The sequence below is a fragment of the Melitaea cinxia genome, chromosome 17 (assembly GCF_905220565.1).
Source record: "Melitaea cinxia chromosome 17, ilMelCinx1.1, whole genome shotgun sequence".
Lineage (NCBI taxonomy): Eukaryota > Metazoa > Arthropoda > Insecta > Lepidoptera > Nymphalidae > Melitaea > Melitaea cinxia.
Window position 1 is genome coordinate 15,631,909 of NC_059410.1, and position 21,902 is coordinate 15,653,810.

General features: G+C 34.6%; 4 protein-coding genes across 9 annotated transcripts in view; 1 reads left to right on the plus strand and 3 right to left on the minus strand.

Annotated features, from left to right (window-relative positions):
* LOC123661529 (focadhesin) overlaps positions 1-1,026 on the minus strand; it is a 28,171-nt gene extending 27,145 nt beyond the window's left edge. The window contains exons 1-2 of the mRNA XM_045596488.1: positions 674-1,026; positions 174-377 (exon numbers count right to left, since the gene is read on the minus strand). Coding sequence (XP_045452444.1) covers positions 174-377; positions 674-954 — 485 coding nt within the window. The 5' untranslated portion in view covers positions 955-1,026. The remainder of the gene's footprint in view (positions 1-173; positions 378-673) is intronic.
* Positions 1,027-2,081: 1,055 nt separating this feature from the next.
* On the plus strand, positions 2,082-4,701 carry LOC123661940 (probable protein BRICK1-B). Of its 6 annotated transcripts, none has more exons than XM_045596875.1 (4): positions 2,082-2,174; positions 2,413-2,579; positions 3,596-3,678; positions 4,512-4,701. In XM_045596875.1, exons 2-4 carry the CDS (start codon positions 2,459-2,461, stop codon positions 4,536-4,538), a joined length of 231 nt encoding a protein of 76 aa, XP_045452831.1. In that variant the 5' UTR covers positions 2,082-2,174; positions 2,413-2,458; the 3' UTR covers positions 4,539-4,701. The 6 variants fall into 6 exon arrangements, with proteins under 6 accessions (XP_045452831.1, XP_045452830.1, XP_045452828.1 ...); XM_045596874.1 differs by having other exon boundaries at positions 2,086-2,178; XM_045596872.1 differs by lacking the exon at positions 2,082-2,174 and adding an exon at positions 2,229-2,336.
* Positions 4,702-6,635: 1,934 nt separating this feature from the next.
* Positions 6,636-11,899, minus strand: LOC123661631 (3-ketoacyl-CoA thiolase, mitochondrial-like). Its single transcript, XM_045596586.1, has 8 exons — positions 11,881-11,899; positions 11,468-11,634; positions 11,269-11,400; positions 10,777-11,041; positions 10,012-10,187; positions 8,973-9,173; positions 8,188-8,342; positions 6,636-6,794 (listed from the first exon to the last, which is right to left on the minus strand). The coding sequence occupies exons 1-8, from the start codon at positions 11,897-11,899 to the stop codon at positions 6,713-6,715; spliced, it is 1,197 nt and encodes a 398-aa protein (XP_045452542.1). The 3' UTR covers positions 6,636-6,712.
* Positions 11,900-12,542: 643 nt separating this feature from the next.
* On the minus strand, positions 12,543-21,498 carry LOC123661632 (3-ketoacyl-CoA thiolase, mitochondrial-like). The gene is made up of 8 exons (XM_045596587.1): positions 21,372-21,498; positions 19,674-19,840; positions 16,979-17,113; positions 16,177-16,441; positions 14,660-14,835; positions 14,122-14,322; positions 13,421-13,575; positions 12,543-12,692 (listed from the first exon to the last, which is right to left on the minus strand). Exons 1-8 carry the CDS (start codon positions 21,391-21,393, stop codon positions 12,611-12,613), a joined length of 1,203 nt encoding a protein of 400 aa, XP_045452543.1. The 5' UTR covers positions 21,394-21,498; the 3' UTR covers positions 12,543-12,610.
* Positions 21,499-21,902: the final 404 nt, after the last annotated feature.

Here is a 21,902-nt window from a genome sequence, read left to right on the forward strand (position 1 = left end):
TTTGATATGATATTCAAAAATGTTTAGAATTTATAATGTGTGGGTAACACAAAAATAAAATCGTAGATATAACTAGATATTTATATGCCTACTGGGATCTACTATATTCATAACTGATTTATTTATATGCCTTTAGTACCAAAATTTTACAATTGTAAGTTTTTCCATCTTACGTATACTCAGGATGAGTGCACAGAGCGTGCATTTGAGCCAGCACATCATCTTCAACGTCTTTGTTTTTCTCCAGTATAGTTATGAAGGGATGCTGCGGGGATCTCAGTGAGAACTGACATTTGTATTGCTGTCCGGGTATCAAGCGGGACTTCAAGTCCAGAACTAATAGTCCAGCCATTGTTGATATGATTGCAGAATAATTACTGAAATAGAATTATGAAAATTGCTACAAAGGTTAGTACATATAATAAAAATAATAAATATTGGTACGAAGGTTTAGCTACTAAAGTAAGTTTACATTTATTTTTTTTATTTAGTAATTAGTTTGTGCTAAATATTAATTCTACCAGGTTAAAAGTCTTAAAGTTCATTAAAAAATATTGGTTTAAATAAATTGTGTTAGGTAATAAATTAAATTTAATAATAATAATTTTGACAATGCGATCAATATCTTGTTGTACTTGAAAAAAATAATTAACAGAGCAAAAAAAAATCTTACTGTGTACTTGGCAAGAGAGTGACTACTGTAGACATTGTATGGGCTATTTCCAGTACTCCTAGTTCCACCAAAGCCAGTAGCCCCTGACAGGCAGTCAGGCTCACCATGCTGTCCGGAGACGAACATTTTTCTCTTAAAAACTTTAATTCTTCGTTTTCTAATACAAATTTTTGACGTTCCCCTGGCTTATATTTTGATTTTATAGTCGATATTAATTTATCAATTGCATTGACAACTAACACGCTTGTCTTTGTTTTTAATTTATATTCTATTTCATCCATAGTTCGAAAATTTATAATCAATAATAAAAAAGGACTGTAAATTTAGCGTAATACCGGCTCACAGCTGTTTTTTCAAATGTGTTGTCATTTTGTCACTTGTTAAGTGTCATTACCAATTTTACAGGTATCAGCTGTTTATTGACATATTCGTCTAAAATTTAAACGTCATACAAAAAAATATATTATTATAAATTTAAATATATGTAAGACAATTTCAGACATCAATATTACTTTGTATCGCATTAAACACGTTTAGAAAAGTATACAAAGAAAAGTTACAAATCGACGTTCTTTGCATTTTCATGTTTAGAACTAAAAGTAGGTACACCAGCATTTATGAGAAAATGTTTGTAGGAATGAGGGGTCAGACTGATTAATGAACAATGTGAAGTAACACAAGATAGTTTTTAACGGGGAGGGGAACGAACTTCTTAGCATTCGATAGATTAACCGTGCGGGTGCCGGGTCCATCGTATAGCAGAGGGAGAAACTCAGAGCAGTATTTTCAGGACTTGCAACCCAAGTGTAGGTTTAAGGAGATCCCCTTTGTGATGTACATCGACGCTCACCTTCACTGCTCGAGTTGTCCGCCCTGCCTAGCCAAATTATAGATCGTAATATAATATGTAACAATTAAGTCGTTTGCACAAATTAACTTATATATATATATATATATATATATATATATAAAGTATATTAAGTTATGTCCACAACTTATAATGTCCATGCTTTTGTTATTCCGATTTTTATTTTTTTTAGTGATCGTTTACTTGGTACACTACTGCAGATGACATTAAAAAACTAATAATACTATTTTAATATCCCTAATGCAGACGTGAGTCCACCGACCAAAATTATGAACTTACCATGAACTTACTGAATAACTTAATTGATATCTTACATGTAAAAAGACATAGTTTTTTTATGTTGTTATTTTTCTTTTTTATTATTTTAACTATTAAAAGAGTCTAGGTTAAGCTACTAGCAGGATACTACAAGTGCACCTTGCCAAACCAGAGCAAAAATTGCCATAGCCGCGGTTGCACCGATCGTTTTATACACGTCAGAATGACTCTAGTAATAAAATGAGTGAGGGTAGGTGACTATCGAACGATGAGCTAGGTGGCGTGATCGGTGCATCTGTTGTTTATAATACCTTGCTAATTGCCTGCGACAGCATAGGTGCCGATGCCGACATGTTCATTATTTGTTTTTTAATAGTAGGTATGCTTCAAAATTCTTATTTGATTTAGCACAAATCACAATAAAACTTGTAGTTTTTAACTTTTTACTGACCACATAACCACAGATTAAAATTTCATTAGCATCTGGGTTACTTAAGTCATCCAAATCCGGCAAGTGTCATAGTCAATCATAATTTGGTCAGTGTTTATTGATGCATTCGTGTTTATAATTCCTGTTTTACAAGTTAAGACTTTGTATTTATTTTATTCTTAGGTCTCAGGTGTATAATTTAACAAACTGCAAATAAAGTTTAACAAAAATGTCGACTCCACCTCGAGAAACGATACAAAAACAAATCCAGCAAGACTGGGCGAACAGAGAGTACATCGAAGTTATAACAGGAAGCATAAAGAAAATCACTGATTTTCTTAACTCTTTTGGTGAGTTAGAGTGAAAGTTTTATAAACTATCGTTTCCTATTATTGTTTATCACAATTAAAAAATACATTGTGTTAATTGTCAATATGTATTATATTTTTAAATTTTGAAACACTAAGTAATTCATTATTTAACTACTTTATAATTATTTAGGTCATAAATGATAGTATAGTAATATGTATAGTATTTTCACATAAACTCTTTATATGGTATGAGATACACCACAAAATATTAGAACATAATCTTAATTGGTAAAAGAACATCAAATATTATCTATTACATTTAAAACCTAAGAATTTTATGATTAGAAAATTGGGTGAACGTCAGAATCTACTAGTTCTATTTTATAAGTTATTTTTTTATTACATAACCCTTTTGAATAAGCCAAAACTCCCTCAGAGTGGAGCAATATTAGTAAATATAACTACTATTACAGCATTTATAGAAAATTCGAAAAGAAACAAAATATGATAATGCAATGTTATATATTTAATAATATATATTATTATAATGTTATGAATTTCATTTGTTACTAATATAAATTATATAAGGTATTTTAATATATTATGTAAAATGTGACTTTACTACTTAAAATAGTGTGTTATAGTTAATTATATTAATATTATTTAGTCTGTATACTTAAATTTTTTTAATATATTATAAGTGTGTGTGTGTGCTTTTCTTTAAGAAGAAAAAGTTTATAAATATGGGTTAAGCCACAAGAGATAGATCAAGTTTCTTATAATAATTATCTAGTTTCATAATATTTTTTGTTAAATAAATAATAATAATAATAATAATAAATATCTATAACATACACATGGTTGTCTGTTCCTAAAGTAAGCAAGTTAATGCTTATAGGTAACTGCCGACTGGTATAGCACATTTTCACATACTACAAGTATATATGACACCCAGACTCGATAAATGAAGTGTTGGTGTGTGTACTGTACAATAGATACAGTTGCGGTAAGTAAAATATTATTAATTTTGTTACACAATTTATTCTCTCTTCCAGACATGTCGTGCCGGTCTCGCTTGGCTGCTTTACATGAAAAACTTGTCTCATTAGAAAGGAAAATAGACTATTTGGAAGCTTGCGTAAGTTTAAAATATTCATTTTTATAAAATATTATAATGAAACAACTTTTTCCTCCCTCCCTCCCATGGAATAGTCCTCCCGCGGCCATGGTTGCTGTAAATTATCCGTAATGTCAAGACCTTAAAAAACTTAATAAACTGCCATATTAAATATTTTTTAAACAATATATTTGTTAGTATTACTAAATTTCTAAACACATTCTATTAAACCTTATATTTTAATGATAATAAAACAATTGAATGTTGTATTTTGTTTACTGATAATGTACAGTAATACCCTGACTTACGCTACCTCGACTTACGCGAATTCGGATTTACGCGATTTAATTTTCTCGTCTATTCGTTTTTTGTTTGACTCCCCCCACCCGCATTATTATTCGTTCAGTTTACAACAGGCACAGACGTGTAGTGCGGAATCGGCGCGTAGGTACATAAGTTACGATTTTGTGTTTTTTGGGAATCGACAGTCAGATCAATTACGAAAAGTACCCCGCAAAACTGTACCCCGACTTACGCGAATTCGACTTACGCGGATAGCGCTCAGTCCCACCTATCGCGTAAGTCCGGGGTATTACTGTATTACTATCCATCATAGTATCACTCACAGAAGTCAAAAATATGCTGTTGACTGAAACTTGAAAAAATAAAATTAAAATGTTGGTTTCTTTCTCACTCATATATCTGTTAAATTCTCCAGTTTTCTATTAGGATATCGTACTGATCTAGTTTCACCTATACCTAGACTGTTTCACGAGGTTCTATTATAAATTAACATGCATAAATAAATAAAAAATATTAAAAATGTATTAAACATTCTGTGTACTTATTTTTAGGTAACAAAGGGAGAAACATTGACATAAACCAATGGACTTGCATGACCGACTGGAACTCTCACGCAGCATTTATTTAATTCTATTTATATCTCAATGTATTCTCTACGAACCAATACCTTGTGTGTACCAATGTATTTTTTAGAAAATTCATTCACCGATAAATAAATAATATGAATTCACTGTCACAAAATTTTTTTCAATGATACTGTTAGATTAGTTAGATTTAGTGCTCGGGACGTCAAATTTATTTATTAACTTCAGCTTAATATGTAAAAATTTTCTTGCTAAGAATTATGCTAAGGTAATAATAATTAAGCCGGTGTTGAGATTTAAGTGCTTAGTACACGTAACACTAATAAAAAAAATATTAAAAAAATATATTAGTGCTAATGGATAGAGTAATATAATTTTTTTATCTTATCATTATTATACTAAAATCTTTTTATCTTACTTTATTATTCTATTACATCATGAAGTCATCTTTTTTATTTTATGATAAAGCAATTGGTCCAAAACTTAGTAGACAGTGTGATCCTGTCCCAAAATTATAGATATGAGTTTAGTTCATATTTCTAAATTTCCTACATTCCTTCTCTAAATCAAGTAAACTAAATCTGTTATATAAAATTGCTAAATCATTCCATTATATGAAATAATTTACAATGTATTATTCTTTTTGTGCAATTTTTGCTTTTGTTAATGTCAATACCATAATATAATCTATCAAGTCAACTGCCGGATTTAGTAATCATAACTTTTATTACTGCCATAACTACTAGGAATTTTGCTTTTATCTCTTTGCCAAGTTACAAACGCCACATACTTCTAATTTTTTGTAGCTTCCAACTTGATTCAGAAGTTAGTCTGTGATATTCATTCAATAATATTTATTGACGTATTAAAAATGAGATCATTTGACTAACTTGAAGACTTAGGAATAGAAATAAATACTTTAAGAGAAAACCCAAAAATAACTTTTGAATTTTTGAATATTTTTTAATATTTTGGTCTGTTTCACCGGTTACTGATCAAACTATCTGGTGTATAAAAGTCTCAAAGAGATAAAAGTTTATTATGTATTCATTTTCACATTCAAACCGAATTTTACCTCTCAGATATTTCTATACGCAGTTTGTAAATTGTAAAAGTTGTAGTTTAATTGGTTGACTCAAATAATATCTTCAATACCTGCTACATATCTGCTATAAAACTTATTAGTAACCTATATACGTGATAGACTGTAAGCTATCAGTAAAACAGACTTAAATATTCTAAATCTAAACAATGAAATGTTATGTTTGATTATGAATTTACCAGAGTTCTTACCAAAATTTAATGAATTGAGATTGCTTATCTGAGTGAAGTCATTTTGGATTTTGCTTTGCCAAACTTCCTGTTTTAGAAATAAAGATTTTGTATAATACCGAGTCTAATGTACCTACATTAAATGTTTGTAGACATTGTTACAATATGAATTGACTGCCGTAATCGATTGTCAAACCTTTTTTGGATTTTTAATAAATGTCTTGCAAACGAAAGGCTTTGTTTTATTCTTTTCAATTCTAATCTACGTGAAAGAAGTTAATACCTATTGTCAAAATCTGCATTTTACAAAAAATTATAAACACAGTTCCCCAACTATTTGGTAATTACTCTCAAGCTCCTCCAATACCGGGGCTTGGTAACAAAATTGTACGGTCGGTATTGGTAGGTATGTAAAAGTCCGCACCTGAGCATTCTGACGCGGTGCGGGGATTCCCGCGCGTCGAGTTGAATAATTTTTTGCACGGAGCGGCAACGTCTAAAAGGTGTCGGTAAAAACATCTTTATTTTCAAGTTATAGCGACGTCAGAGGTGAAGTTATCGGTATCATTACCAAGCCCTGCCCAATAGCCTAAGACCCAATAGAAACCTTAAGGTAAGGTAATTTAAGTAACTCTAGTTTTTATTTTTTTATTTATAGTAAGAGTGAATACGGATATAACTTTCTTTGTGGAGAATTTTGTCTAGTTGTGGGACGTACATATACGTTTAGACTAAAACAGGACTACATTCCTATAACCCTGTAATTTATTCTGGAGAGGAAGGGCACTATCGATATAAGAAATAATATAAATCATAAGATATGGTAAACAGGAAACATTTTTTAATTAATTTATAGCTGTTAAAATACAGTATCAAAGATTATAATTTGATGTAATCTACACAGATTCAAACATGACCGCCACACCCTGTCCCCCTCCGCAACTAGACACTGCAATCGCGCGTTTCGCACGACCACGACTGAAACAATATGTAAAAAATATATTTTAAATATAATGAGGTTCTTTAAAATTTATACTTAATTTAGGGTCGTGTTGTTTCTACGACAATGGCAAACATATGTACGGACTACGGTCCGCCTGATAGTAAGCGGTTACCGTTACTTATGGAAGCCTTGAACACCAGAAGCATCGCATGCCGACCCACTCCAGTAGCTCTCTTCCTTACTCACACAGAAACACTAGACGAGAGCAGTGTTATTTTTTATTCGGAGCCTCTAATGCAGTTAGTTCGCCCTATCGGATTTGGGGAAGCCGGCTGTCAGTGTTACTGAGCTGTGTTTGTAATTAGTTGCCGAAGTATATTCATAAAAAAATCAATGACTATAAATGCTCTACAGAGGTGCTTCAGCCTGTAATATCCCACTGCTGGACAAAAGCCTCTTTTCTCATGTAGGAGAACGATCAGAGCTTAATCACTACGCTGCTCCAATGCAGGTTGGCGGATACAGAGGTCATCATTATCATTACAGCCTATACAGTCCACTGTTGGACATAGGCCTCCACAAGCTTACGCCAAAAATAACGTGACCTCATGTGTTTTGCCCATAGTCACCACGCTGGGCAGGCGGGTTGGTGACCGCAGGGCTGGCTTTGTCGCACCGAAGTGGCTGCAGCACGTGCTCAGTCTGTGTATTTTAAAGCCAGCAGTTGGATGGTTATCCCGCCACCGGTCGACTTTTTAAATTCCAAGGTGGTAGCGGAACTGTGTTATCCCTTAGTCGCCTCTTACGACACCCACGGGAAGAGAGGGGGTGGCTATATTCTTTAGTAGTACCGTAGCCACACAGTACAGATACAGAGGTGCTTCCCGTGGGTGTCGTAGAGGTGACTAAGGGATAACACAGTTCCACTACCACCTTCGAACTTGAAAAGCCGACTAATGGCGGGATAACCATCTAACTGCTGGCTTTAAAATACACAGACTGAGCACGTGCTGCAGCCGCTTCGGTGCGACAAAGCCAGCCCTGCGGTCACCAACCCGCCTGCCCAGCGTGGTGACTATGGGGATAATACGAGTTTACGCCATTTTTGACGCGAACTTGTGTTGAACTCACTGAAGTGAGTGTGTGTGTAACACTTTTTCATTTAACGCTTTTACAGAATGCTTAACAGTGATGCGTAGTGTAACCCAGAGATACCCTCATGTTTATCAGTGATACGCAGTGTAACCCAGATACCCTCTGTGTTAGTAAATGGAAAGCACCCGTTAGTACAAAGCATAAGGTAATTTATATTAAAAAGCAATTGTAGAATAGTAATTAACGTTAGAATCACGTATGTCTTGTTTATGATTTCTCCACCCTATGTCTAAGTGTTGGCAATCTCCAACCAAAATAAATGACTGTTTATACTTGATAAGATGAACGAGATGTACTGCCATTCTAGCGCCAGTAGCGGCTACAGGGTTTCCAAGGACTAGCGCACCACCGCTGATGTTCACTTTGCTTTCATCTACTCTTAGTTTCTTAATCGATGCCAAGACTTGAGTTGCAAAGGTTTCGTTTATCTGGAAAAGAAATATTTGAACATTTTCTTAACTTTTCTTTTTATGTCATAACAGAATGTAATAATTATGATTAAAATTAGAATCATCATAATCGGAACATCTAGTGTAAAATTATGAGGTAACACGAAAAAGATACAGTGGAATTGAGAACCTCTTTCTTTTTTGGAGTAGTTTAAGAAGTCAGTCAACGTTCCTGTCACAAAGTAAAAGCAATTAGGTATGGTTCGAATTCTTCCTTTCATTCTTCCTTTTATCCTACTAGTTGCACTAGCAGCGTGATGGTATGTAGCCTATGAAATAAAAAAATTCACTTCTCTAACTCGTTGGCGCAGTTTGTAGTTGCGGGTTCGATTCCGCCTGATTCTGGGTGTAATATTTGTATATATATTTTATAAATATCATATTTCTATGTAGATTATCAAAAAAAAAAAAAAACTTTAGCTATATCAGCCGGCTATTACCTATAACACAAGCATTAAGTTGGTTAACATACGAACAGACGACCGTGTGTGTATGCTATAACATTAAAAAAAATCGAACCAACAGTTCCTGAGATGATTAGCATGTTCAACTAAAAATCTCTTCAGCTTTAATATATTTATATACGTTATTATAAGATATTTTTATTACCTCAAATAAATCCACACTATCTATATCTTTGCGAGTGACCTGCAAGAGTCTCCCCACAGCGTCAACAGTCGCTAATCCCGTTTTGAGAGGATCACTCCCAACACACGCCCAACCCGAAACTCTCGCCAGCGGTGTCAAATTGTTAGATTTTATTGTGGCTTCGTTTACTAAGATTAGTGCAGCTGCCCCATCTGCAGGCATCTAGAAAACGAGTTGGTAGGTTTATTTTAACTAAATGGACTTTTTTGTACGCAGCTGCTTTTACTTATGGATCCTGGAATCTAAATCGCTAATTAATTTAATCGATCTGAAAGCCTAACTTATAAGTATAGGTTAAGTTAGGACTTTCGCAAGAACGTTGCCGACCTTACGCCCGATTCTAAGGCCCGATGTCAACACAATCCCACTTCATAATATATAGGTATACCAAAACGACATCTTTTACAATTTTTGTCTGTCTGTTTGTTTGTTCCGGCTAATCTCTGAAACCGCTGGATCGATTTTAACGGGACTTTCACTGACAGATAGCTGATGCAGTAAGGAGTAACTGAACAATTACTTTTTTGTTAAATTTCACCCAGACGAAGTCGCGGGCACAGCTAGTAATAAATAAATGTACAAATAACCTGTTAGGTATGAATGGGCAACGGAAAAATATTTTCTGTTTCTAGATTTACTGGATTTGAAATTTCTGTTATTAAACTAAATTATGGAAGTAATTGATGAAATCGCAGGTCTTATTTATACGGGATAACGATGTGCGATCTTACACAACACAGGTAAGTATGAATAATTTTAATTGTTAACAAATTTAAACAAACACGTTTCAACCCAAAAAGTCGTTTGCCGAGCTACTAAATGATTCGGGTGGCAGCCTGTGCCATCTCTCCACACTCCGCACGATTGCCCTGTCTAGACGGTTTCATGGGATAAATGAGTGGACTATGGTTTTACTATGACCGCTGCATTAACCACATAGTATTGCATTAATATTATATCTTATCTAAAGCTTTAAGGTTACCTCTATAAAAATATTTACCGATGAGTTTAACGACGTTACAACAGCGCCATCGTCAATCAGCGCAGGCGCCTTAGCCATGTCATCCATGTTTATGCTAGCATCGACGATTTCATCATTTTTTACTAAAAATTCTTTCTTCCGTAGCATTACTGTTAAACTAGTAATTTCATCATTAAATATATTTGAGTCTCGACCTGAAAATTAAATTAAAAATTCGAAATATAACGATGAATTGTCCTAGTGCTCATTGAAAATGGCTATAAATTTTCTTATTTTCTATTGCTTTGTTTTAACCAGGGGCGGATCAACCGTTGAGGGCACGGTGGGCATGCCCACAAGCTTCAGCCGAAACATTGACCCATTATTTTCCAATTATTCTATAGAATTATGGAATGACTACTCTAAAAAAGGTCAGCCGATAAATTGCATTTCTTTTTCCCTTAATTCACTGGGTGGCAAATCTAAATGGCCTGGGTCTGCCCAACCCTAAATCAGGTCTGATTTCCTCCAATGATTATTTCCATACCTAAGATCCGCGGTTACAAGGAAATAATCAAATTCAAAAGTCGTTTATAAGTCGTTAAGTAAGTTTTTGAAGGTTGTATCAACCCCTGGTTTTAACTCTTTGCCTATTTCAAATTGTAACTAATTTATTTAATACACTATATCTTTATCAATATAAATATAATAAAGGCAAAATAAAATATTACTTCTTATCCCAAGACGTTAACAGGTATAACTCAGTATGACTTTTGCCACACAGCTAATAAACTCATCATGTACCTGCTTTCCATTTCGAATGACTCATAAATGAATAACGATCTGCTTCATGTCTACTTATTTTGTGTTTTTGGGCAATATTTTCAGCCATTCTTTCCAGTGATAATCCAGAGTAACTATCAATGAATTGTTTCTTTATATAATCTTCGAAGTGGTACGACGAACCCAAGGTAGAGCCGAACCTAATGTTACGAACCAAGAAAGGGAGAGTGGACATGAGTTCCGTTCCGCCTGTTAGACAGACATCCGCTGTACCAGTTAATAATTCCTATAAAAAGGGTTTGAAATTTGATAAGCACAATACTCCTCAACTCCTCAAAGCATTTTGCTAAATTTATATGTGCAAGTGTAAATTGCAGTGGTGCAAGGGAATACCTATTCTTGATACACCGAAATGGGTACTGCAAATGTACACAAACACATATTGCCATAAGATAAGGTGATATGTATAACCATCAGAGATACAAAATAGCAAAAAAATATATTATAATATACCACAGCTCCAGTGATTATTGCCTGCAAACCGGAACCACAAGCTTTATTAACCCCCAATGCTGGCTTTTCTATGGGAACTCCCGAATAAGTGCCACAGTAACGGGAAGTTTTACCACCATCACATTGACTAAGCTAAAATATAAAAAAAAAATAGTCACCTAAAGGAAAAGTAAACATATTATAATATATAAATACTTACAAAGTTAACATTTCCAACTACAGTGCTATCTATTAAACTCGGATTTAGATTTCCGGAATTTATGGCATCCCTTGCAGCCGCTGCAAAAACATGTGAAGCTGGCAACTCTCGAAGGGATCCGCCATATTTGCAAAATGGCGTCCTTTTCGCGCCAATCACGAATAAACCTGTAATTTTTTAAACAATAAATTTCTGTATAAAGTAATACATATACTATATACTGATAATATGAAGGTAAAATGAAGCATTTATACATGATTATCAAAACTTATCCACATAGAATAGGCAAGTAAAAGTTGCGATTATCGAAAAACGTTACTGTACTACTACTTGTTACCTGCGTGTAATCTGATCAAACATTTATTATTTAAATTATTATTGGCAATAAATAATGTTAATATTTAAAACCTCACCTTTAGAAGCGAGTGCCATGAAGATAAAAAATTTACTGATAAAATAATGATAATAGAGTAGTTGTAATAACCTCTAAATACGTCTATTTGTTGACACTTACTGGCTATGACATAACTATTTTATCTTTATATACATTGTATTTAAATTGCGCGTTGTCGCTAACGAACTTTAAATAAGTATATGTGGTAAGTTTAACAACTCTTAAAACTCTCTTAAAAAGGAAACGCCCTTTTTAATCTAATATAAATTTTAAATTATACTCAGGTGTTATATAAAGTTATCATGTTATAAAATTCCTCGATGCTTTTGATTATAGCGTTATCCTATCTTAACAAAGATTCTTAGGTAAGATTTTAGCCTGTACCTAATGACGTAAGCAATTGTTGGTAACGGCAACGAAAATAGTAATTACTAATTCTTCTAATGTTACAACTAAACCCCGCATTCTACAAAGCTCATCGCCGGGATCTTTCCATCACAGGAACTTGATAAACAATATGAGGTAACAACATCTCGAGGGTATGTAGTATTATTTGGTTGTGACTTTCTGTAAGGTTGAGATGCTTTGCAAGTGGAACAGCGATTTGCTCCAGATTTCAAGGCAATATATTTCCTCCTATACCCAACCCCAATAGCTAATTTGATGAAAAATAAAACGAAATTATTTATAAATATTTATTAGTATAAAAATACGTCATGCAAGTATTAAATTACTCTTTTTTAAATAAATCAGACTGCTTCCAACAGTACCGCAATACCCTGACCGCCTCCTATACAAGCTGAACCAATTGCCTTCTTCAAGCCCCTTCGTCTGCAAGTAATAAAATTTTAATGTTACATTTAAATGTAATTATTTAATCAGTTTGCGTATTTTTTATAATAGTTGATTTAACTGATAAGTCATATCACTGATATTTATATTTATATACTAGCTGTGCCAGCGACTTCGTCCGCGTGAAATTTATCAAAAAAAGTTATTATTCAGTTCGCAGAGTTATAAAATAAATAAAGCTGTAAAATAAAAGTAGTTAAGTTTCTCTTTTATCAGCTATCTGCCAGTGAAAGTCCAGTCAAAACTGGTCTAGCCGTTTCAAAGATTAGCCGGAACAAACAGGCGGACAGACAAACAGACAAAAATTTAAAAAAATATTGTTTTGGTATATGTACCGTGTATACATCTATGTGCATTGAGTGAAAAGCGGTTATTTTAATATTACAAACAGACACTCCAATTTTATTTATTTGTATATATATATATATACATAAATGAATGTAGGTGGAATAAAAATTAAAAAATTCTAGTACATAATAAGTACACTGCTAGCTACTTATTAATAATCGGTTGTAGCTTCACTCTTTTAAAAATAATAATCATTTAAAAATTTTAATTTGTAAAATGACGATGCGAAAGTACTTTTGAAGCCTATTTGAATCAATTTATTTTTAAACTTGGTTTAATGGAATTTTAAACTATGTAGATTTGCATTGTCAACGATTTGTAAGTTGTTAGCCGTGGTTCATACAAATTAACACAATTACCGCAGTTCGTGTGCAAGATGTCCCACGATTCTAGCACCAGAAGCACCGATAGGATGTCCCATTGCAATTGCTCCGCCATTCATGTTCAACTTGCTTTGATCCAAATCTAATCCCTTTATACACGCTATAGTTTGAGCTGCGAACGCTTCATTGATCTGCAATATGTTTCAGAATTTATAAAAGAACAAATAATAATTTTTTAACCAGCAAAAGTTTAAGTAATGTTAATGTAGATAGAAAAAAAGAGATCTCCTATTACGAGTATGTTTTCGATTGTTGAAATAATTAGGCAGTTAGCATTATTATTTAGCTGTGATCTTCTGTAAGGTCGAGGTACTTCCCCTATTGGGCTGCTCCAGATTTTGAACAAGAAATAACCTGCCTCTGTATTCAATCCCAAAATTCATTCCTAGAAATGTACTAACTATTAATTATTGGTCTGACAAATTTCAAGCTCATAGCACAAAAAATGAAGGAGTTTCATACGAACTTGCTTGAACTTCTTGAAAAATCCGTTCTTAGCGGATGTCTACAAACTACCTCTGTCAAATTTTAAATTCATAGCACGAAAAACTAAGAACTTTTGTAAAAACTTGTGAGAGCCCTTAGACCTCTTTTATACATATTGAATTTACACAATACTATTTGGCAAAATATCTTCTTTTTTTAGTAATATCCAGTCTATTTTCATTTGGCATTACCTCAATCATATCTATATCATTCAGTGATAATTTAACAGCTGCCAACAAATTCTGTATAGCCGGCACAGGGCCAATGCCCATTATGCTGGGGTCGACGCCGACAACAGACCAGCCCAAGAGACGGGCCAGGGGAGTTAGGCTGTGCTGCTTAACTGCTTTGTCACTAGCCAGAAGAACAGCTCCAGCGCCATCGTTTATTCCCTTAAAATAAAATATACCCCGTTTGAAAACTGTAAATATAAAAAAAAAAAACATTATAATCGATTTTTTTTTCAAGATAGATAGCCCAAGATCAGTTAGTCTAACTAGCAGCTACAGGCATATCAGACAAAAAGAATAAATCAAATTTTACAATGTGTTTAACTCAGAACAAGTCAGAACCAATGTAATAACGTATAATCAGGTATGTCTTAGACGACATGATCCAGTCTTACCGTTTTTAATCACAATAAATGGCCAGAACTAAAACTAATTTATGTTCAAGTCAATTTTAGCTGTTTCCACTTAAGTATCTCGTAACGATGATGAGTCGTCTTACCGAAGAGTTTCCAGCAGTAACTACACCACCCTTCCTGAACAATACTGGTAATTTGTGGAGATCTTCAAGCGTCGTATCTGGACGCGGGTGTTGATCTGTATCGAAGATAATTTCCTGCTTCTTCACTTTAACTGGCACTGCACTTATTTCCGATTTAAATACACCGCTGTCATGAGCTAAAACAAAATAAATCAAATTTTTCTAAAGTGAAGTTTAAATATTTCAAATTATTATGGTAAAATAATGATAAACGTAGAATTGAACTAAACTAAATAACCCTTTAATATCCAATTTCTGGACAAAAAGCTTCTTTCTCATGTAGTGCAAGAATCGAAGCTCAGTTGCGGGTTGGATTATTTTTTTACCGTACCGTACAGAAGTTGGATTTCATGGGGCATTCTACCTCTCCCTCCATTTAGACACGCAGCATCCGACTATCATTTATTCCGATACTACTAAATTTTCTTAAAGAAAAAAAAATCATCTTTGGACGACACAAAAAATCATCTTGAGAGATTTTTCTGGAGCAAAGACGAAGCATTCTGGAGAGATAACATTATCTAATTGTCTGAACGTTGGGCCAGAGTGATACAAATTACAAAGTATTGGGAAATATAATATATAGTCGCAGGATCGATGGCCGTTGGAGCAGACGGGTCCTGGAGTGGAGACCGCGTCTTGGAAAACGCAGTGGGGACGTCCTCCGGCCCGTTGGACCGACGATCTACGTAAGATTGCCGGTGTAGGCTGCATTAGGATTGCGGAAAACCGGAATGTCTGGCGCGAACTTGGGGAGGCCTATGTCCAGCAGTGGACTGCAATAGGCTGAGCTGACTGGGTGACTGGACAATATAGTTAATAATAAAAGCTTTTATTTTAGAATATAGTATATGGTGGGCAAGGGCAGATCCAGGGTGTCATGACCTGCCCTTGGTCTGGATCCAAGACCTAGGTGGACGACTAATTAAAGTTCTTGTCACAATATAGATATTTTTAAGTACAGTACTTACAAACATAAATAAAATACCTACTTTTTGCGTGTATCTATTATTATCAAAATTAAATTATGACTTTTTGTGACTTCACCACGACTATGTCACCTCCCACCCCTGGTGCCATAGCTGGATCCGCTCTTGATGATAGGGCACAACAGGAAATTTCCAACTAAAAATATGGAGCAGCCCGACTGGGGCCTCGGGCCTCGTCCTTACAGAAGATCACAGCTAAATAATACTGTTTCCAAGCAGTGTTGTGTTCCTGTTGGTGAGTAAGGTGACCAGAGCTCCTAGGGGAATTGGAGGTAAGGTGGACAAAGCGCTTTCAATGCTTCTGTTGGTGCAGGCGTCTGTAAGCTATGGTAATCACTTACCATCAGGTGAACCATGCTCTTGATTGCCGACCTTGTTGCATAAAAAAAAGAATGTACTTTGCTTTCATAAAATGCTAAAAACCCAACGATCTTGTGTGAAACCCAACATTTATTTCTATTTGACCAAATAGTGAATGGAATTGCTCACCAGCTTTCCACTTCTTCTGCGATTGAAACGCGAATTCGTCAACTTCACTCCTTTTAATATCGTATTTCTCAGCAAGATTCTCAGCAGTTTGTGGCATAGTATAGTTGCAATATGTATCGAGTGAAGTTGCTGTGAGGTAATCTTCGAATTCAAGATTGGTACCTAAAGGTATCCCAAAACGAACATTTCGTACAAGAAAAGGACTACTGGACATGTTTTCAGTTCCACCAGAAAGAGATATTTGGGCTACTCCTGTCAAAATATCCTGAAAGTGTATTTTTTTAAGAACGTTTAAAAATTATAAAATCAGCCAAATATAACATCGAAAAAAAGTTATGTTATTTTATAAATTATATTAATGCAGTCTCTTTACAAAACATATTACAGTAGCACTTGCAACAGTACGAAAATTTCGGAAACTCAAAATGATTGTTAACGATTCATCATCATCATCATCATTACAGCTTATACAGTCTACTGCTGGACATAGGCCTCCACAAGTTCACGCCAAAAATAACGTGAACTCATGTGTTTTGCCCATAGTCACCACGCTGGGCAGACGGGTTGGTGACCGCAGTACTGGCTGTGTCGCACCGAAGACGCTGCTGCCCGTCTTCGGCCTGTGTATTTCAAAGCCAGTTAACGATTAATGATTAATAATATGGTTCATATCGTTTTACGTGTAAATCGTAGAGCTAGTGATCATGTCAGTTAACAGACTTATTTATATCTTTACAAACTATTTTAATATTTGTATGTTGATACCTATCTTCAGATGAAATTGTATTTGTAAAATGTGTACCTGTGCACTGTTAATAACAGCCTGGAATCCAGAACCGCATAACCTGTTTATGCCGAGTGCAGGCTTTTCATACGGAATACCTGATTTGAGAGCAGCGTGACGTGGAGTAAGACCTCCATCGGAACTGCAAGATATCTGTAACATCATTCGTCATCGTCATCATTTCGCCCTATCACAGTCCACTGCTGGACATAGGACTCCACAAGTTAGCGCCAAAAATGGCGTGATCTCATGTGTGTTGCATAGTCACCACGCTGGACAGGCGGGTTGGTGACCGCAGGGCTGGCTTTGTCGCACCGAAGGCGCTGCTGCCTGTCTTCGGCTTGTGTATTTCAAAGCCAGCAGTACGACACCCACGGGAAGAGAAGGCGTGGCTATATTCTAAATCCCGTAATAACACAGTAAACGGACCACGTCCGGACGGCGTCTACGGACTGACGAAACATAATTATTGTGTTTACTCGCAAACGAAAAAAAAAACCTACTTCAATTACACCGACAAGTAACACGTCGTAGGTAGACGAAAAAACAGTCAAATATATGCGTATTTACGCATTATTAGACATAACTCAAAAATTACTTGTTAGACCGCAATCAAATTGACCACACGATACACACCGTCTTTCGATTAAAATAAAAATCATGGAAATCGGTCCACCCAATCAAAACTTCTAAGATAACATACATAAAAAAGTACAATCGAATTGAGAACCTTCTCCTTTTTTAACCGACTTCCAAAAAGGAGGAGGTTCTCAATTCGACTGTATTTTTTTTTTATGTATGTTACATCAGAACTTTTGACTGGGTGGAGCGATTTCGACAAATTTTCTTTTAATCGAAAAGTGGTGTGTGCCAATTGGTCCCATTTAAATTTATTTGAGATCTAACAACTACTTTTCGAGCTATATCTAATAATGCGTTTTTACTTGACGCTTTTTTCGTCGACCTACGTTGTATTATACCGTATAACTATCTACTGGATGTACCGATTTTGATAATTCTTTTTTTGTTGGAAACGAGATATCCCAAGTCTAGTACCATGATAAGGAAACCAGGATCTGATGATGGGATCCCAGAGAAATCGAAGGAAACTCTCGAAAATCCGCAATAACTTTTTACTGGGTATACCGATTTTGATAATTCTTTTTTTGTTGGAAAGAAGATATCCTTAGTTTAGTACCATGATAAGGAAATCAGGATCTGATGATGGGATCCCAGAGAAATCGAGGGAACTTCTTGAAAATCCGCAATAACTTTTTACTGGGTGTACCGATTTTAATAATTTTTAATTTAATCGAATCGATGTTTGTCATGTGGTCACATATAAATTTTATTGAGATCTGATAACTACTTTTTGAGTAATCTTTGATAACGCGTCGTTACTTGACTATTTTTTCGTCGATCTACGTTGTATTACTCGTCGATGTAATTAAATAAGCGAAAAAGGTCGTCGAGCCACAAGTTCGCAAACTTACTCGCCCGTCTATTACCCTCCTCAAGGTGTTACATACAGTTAGGGCAAGCAAAAAAGCGATTTTTCGACATTTTTTTCTAGACATTTAAGTTTATTAACGTGAAAATTCATACACTATTTTCAAAATTTTATTTGAAACTAGCTTCTGTGTGCGACTTCGTCCGCGTGGAACAGAGGCGCGCGCAATACTTGATCATTATTTTGCTGCGATGTTATTTTAAAACTGCGATATCTCCTGAGATACTCTTTGAAATCGAATTATGTAAAAGGCTATTTTGTTTTATATTAAATACTTGTGATGAATAACGTATTTATTTAGATAAGGATTAATATCATGTTTATAAAAACATCTTCGCAAATAATGCATTATTTTAGAACAAACTTGGTTAGTATAAAAAAGGTTATAGTGAGCCAACCTTAAAAGATATATACTGCCGCGGACTTTTTTTAAAGAACTTTTAAAGAGGATCAATTCTGTCATACATGATTTTTGCGAAACTTTAACTGTTTTTACAGCGCACGTAGCGGAAGCTCTCAAAAGGAAAAAAGAACCCCCGATTTTGAAACATTCTTCACTGGTGCTCCGCTCCTTTTGGTCTTATCGTGATGTAATAGGCTGTGTAGGCTGCATGAGGATTGCGGAAAACCGGGATGTCTGGCGCGAACTTGGGGAGGCCTATGTCCAGCAGTGGACTGCAATAGGCTGAGCTGACTGGGTAACTGGGCAATATAGTTAATAATAAAAGCTTTTATTTTAGAATATAGTATATGGTAGGCAAGGGCGGATCCAGGGTGTCATGACCTGCCCTTGGGCTGGATCCAAGACCTAGGTGGACGACTAATTAAAGTTCTTGTCACAATATAGATATTTTTAAGTACAGTACTTACAAACATCGTCAAACATAGTCTTATCGTGATGAAATATAGCCTTAAACCTTCCTCAATAAATGGGCTATCTAACAGTAAAAGAATTTTTAAATCGGACCAGTAGTTTCTGAGATTAGCGCGTTCAAACAAACAAACAAACAAAATCTTCAGCTTTATAATATTAGTATGGATAAGTATGCGAAGTTTATGATATGGTATTTTTCTTAGATACTTAAATATACGTAAATTACGAAAAAAGTGATACATATATCAATTTTGAATAAATTCTTACTTTTTGTAACCTCTTATAACGTGCTTATAATCCTACGTTTCGCATTGCTGTTTACCACCTACCGAGGAGACCACACCAACATTAACTGTATCGACAAGGGCTGGTGCTATGTTAGCAGCTTTCAATGTGTCTTTAGCAGGAATCGTCAGCATGTCAGCAGGGTGGACGTCCTTTAACATCCCTCCCATTCTTCCAAACGGTGTTCGCTTTGCCGCCACAATGAAAACACCTAATAAACGATTATTTAATTTAATAATTATAACTAATACTGTTTACTACAGTATTATGAGTCCAAATTATAAGTGAAATTCAAATAGGACATTTTTTTTAAATTGCGTAAGCAAAATTTCAAATTGAACTGAGGTAGGGCACAGCAGGAGTTTCCTGCTCAAAATATGGAGCAGCCCGACTGGGGTAGTACCTCGACCTTACAGAAGATCACAGCAAAATAATACTGTTTTCAAGCAGTATTGTGTTCCTGTTGGTGAGTAAGGTGACCAGAGCTCCTGGGGGGATTGGGGATTGGGTCGGCAACGCGTTTGCGATGCTTCTGGTGTTGCAGGTGCTTATAAGCTACGGTAATCGCTTAGCATCTGGTGAGCCGTACGCTTGTTTGCCGACCTAGTGACATAAAAAAAAATATCATAAAAAAAATTATTATGACCATTATAAGCAAGAAACGTAACTATAAGGAACGATTTGTTGCGTTTTTATTTATATTTAAATTTGCTGCAGTTTGAGAAATAATATATTTTTTCAATAGACACGGGTTCGGTTGTCGCTCGGTATGGATATTTGTATTTGTTCAAATATTTCTTTCCGGTGTGGGCGTCTCTCCTTGTGGGTCTCCCCACCGTACCTCGGAGAGCACGTTAAGCAGTCGGTCCCGGTTGTTATCATACACACTTGACAGTAATCGTTACTCACATCAGGGAATATATCCACCAACGCAGTGGAGCAGCGTGGTGATAAAGAGACCTATGTATGCCCAGCCGTGAGATGATACAGGCTGAATCAATTAATGAATCAATTAGGTAGTAAGCAACAACACTGATTAGATAAATATTACGAAAAATTTATTCTTATCAATATTAACATTAACGTTGATAATTGCACGTTGTCGTATGCTATCAATTTATTCTGTAATATCTTTATTTAAAACTCTCAGGGTTTTTGAAAATTTTAAAAGTTCGTACAATTTTTATAATTAATATACAAACCTATTTTTAACCAACTTCAAAAAAGGAGGAGGTTTCTCAATTCGACCGTATATATTTTTTATGTGTGTTCGCGGATAACTTCGTCGTTTTTGAACCGATTTTGATGATTCGTTTTTTACTAGAAAAGAGATATCCCAACAGTGGTACCATAATAAGGAGACCAGGATTTGATGATGAAGAGAAATCGAGGTTAACCTTCGAAAATCGTAGTAGCGACTAGTGCGTTTGCTAATTTTGTTCGTCTACTTACGTTGTATTACTTGTCGATGTAATTGAAGTTGTTTTTTTTTTTCGTTTGCTAGCTTTACTATACCGATTTCAATTTATTGTTGTATAATTAATTATAATTTGACTAATTTAATAGATTTAGATTTAAAAGTTATCTAAAAGTATCAAGAAAAGAAAACATATAGGTATAAACGTAAAAATACTTTTCATAAATTCTTTCCATTTTATACCTAACAAATTCAGGTTATGAATATAATTAACATTGTTAATTATTATTTCTATATTGAAAACAGTAATAATTCAATAAAATACCTTTATTTATAGCGACTGCCATGTTGGAATACCACTTATCAGAAACTGTTTAAAAAAAATAATGTAAGTGATATCGCCAAATCAACGACTTGTCGTGTGAGCGCCGAGCGGTAACTTGTTTGTATGGCAAAACGATGATAATGTAGGCCTTATGTATGTAGATATACATATTATATGTAAACCGCTAGTCTGTTTGTACATTTGAGATATTTATAAAGAACAAACTATTAAGGACTTTTAAGAAAAAATCGAGTTTTCTTCTTAAGAAATTACATAAGATAAGAAACAAACTTACATACATATTTATAATATTAAAAAAATTAAGGACTGTTATATTATTAATTTTAATAGTGTTATAATAAATATAGAAAGGTATAATAATATAAAATATATATAAAGGTTTAATGTTTAATTTTATAATAAATGTTTATTGAATGATCGATCGATCAATTCAGCCTGTAACATCCCACTGTTGGGCATAGGCCTCTTTTTCCATGTAGGAGAAGGATGGGATCTTAATCCACCACGCTG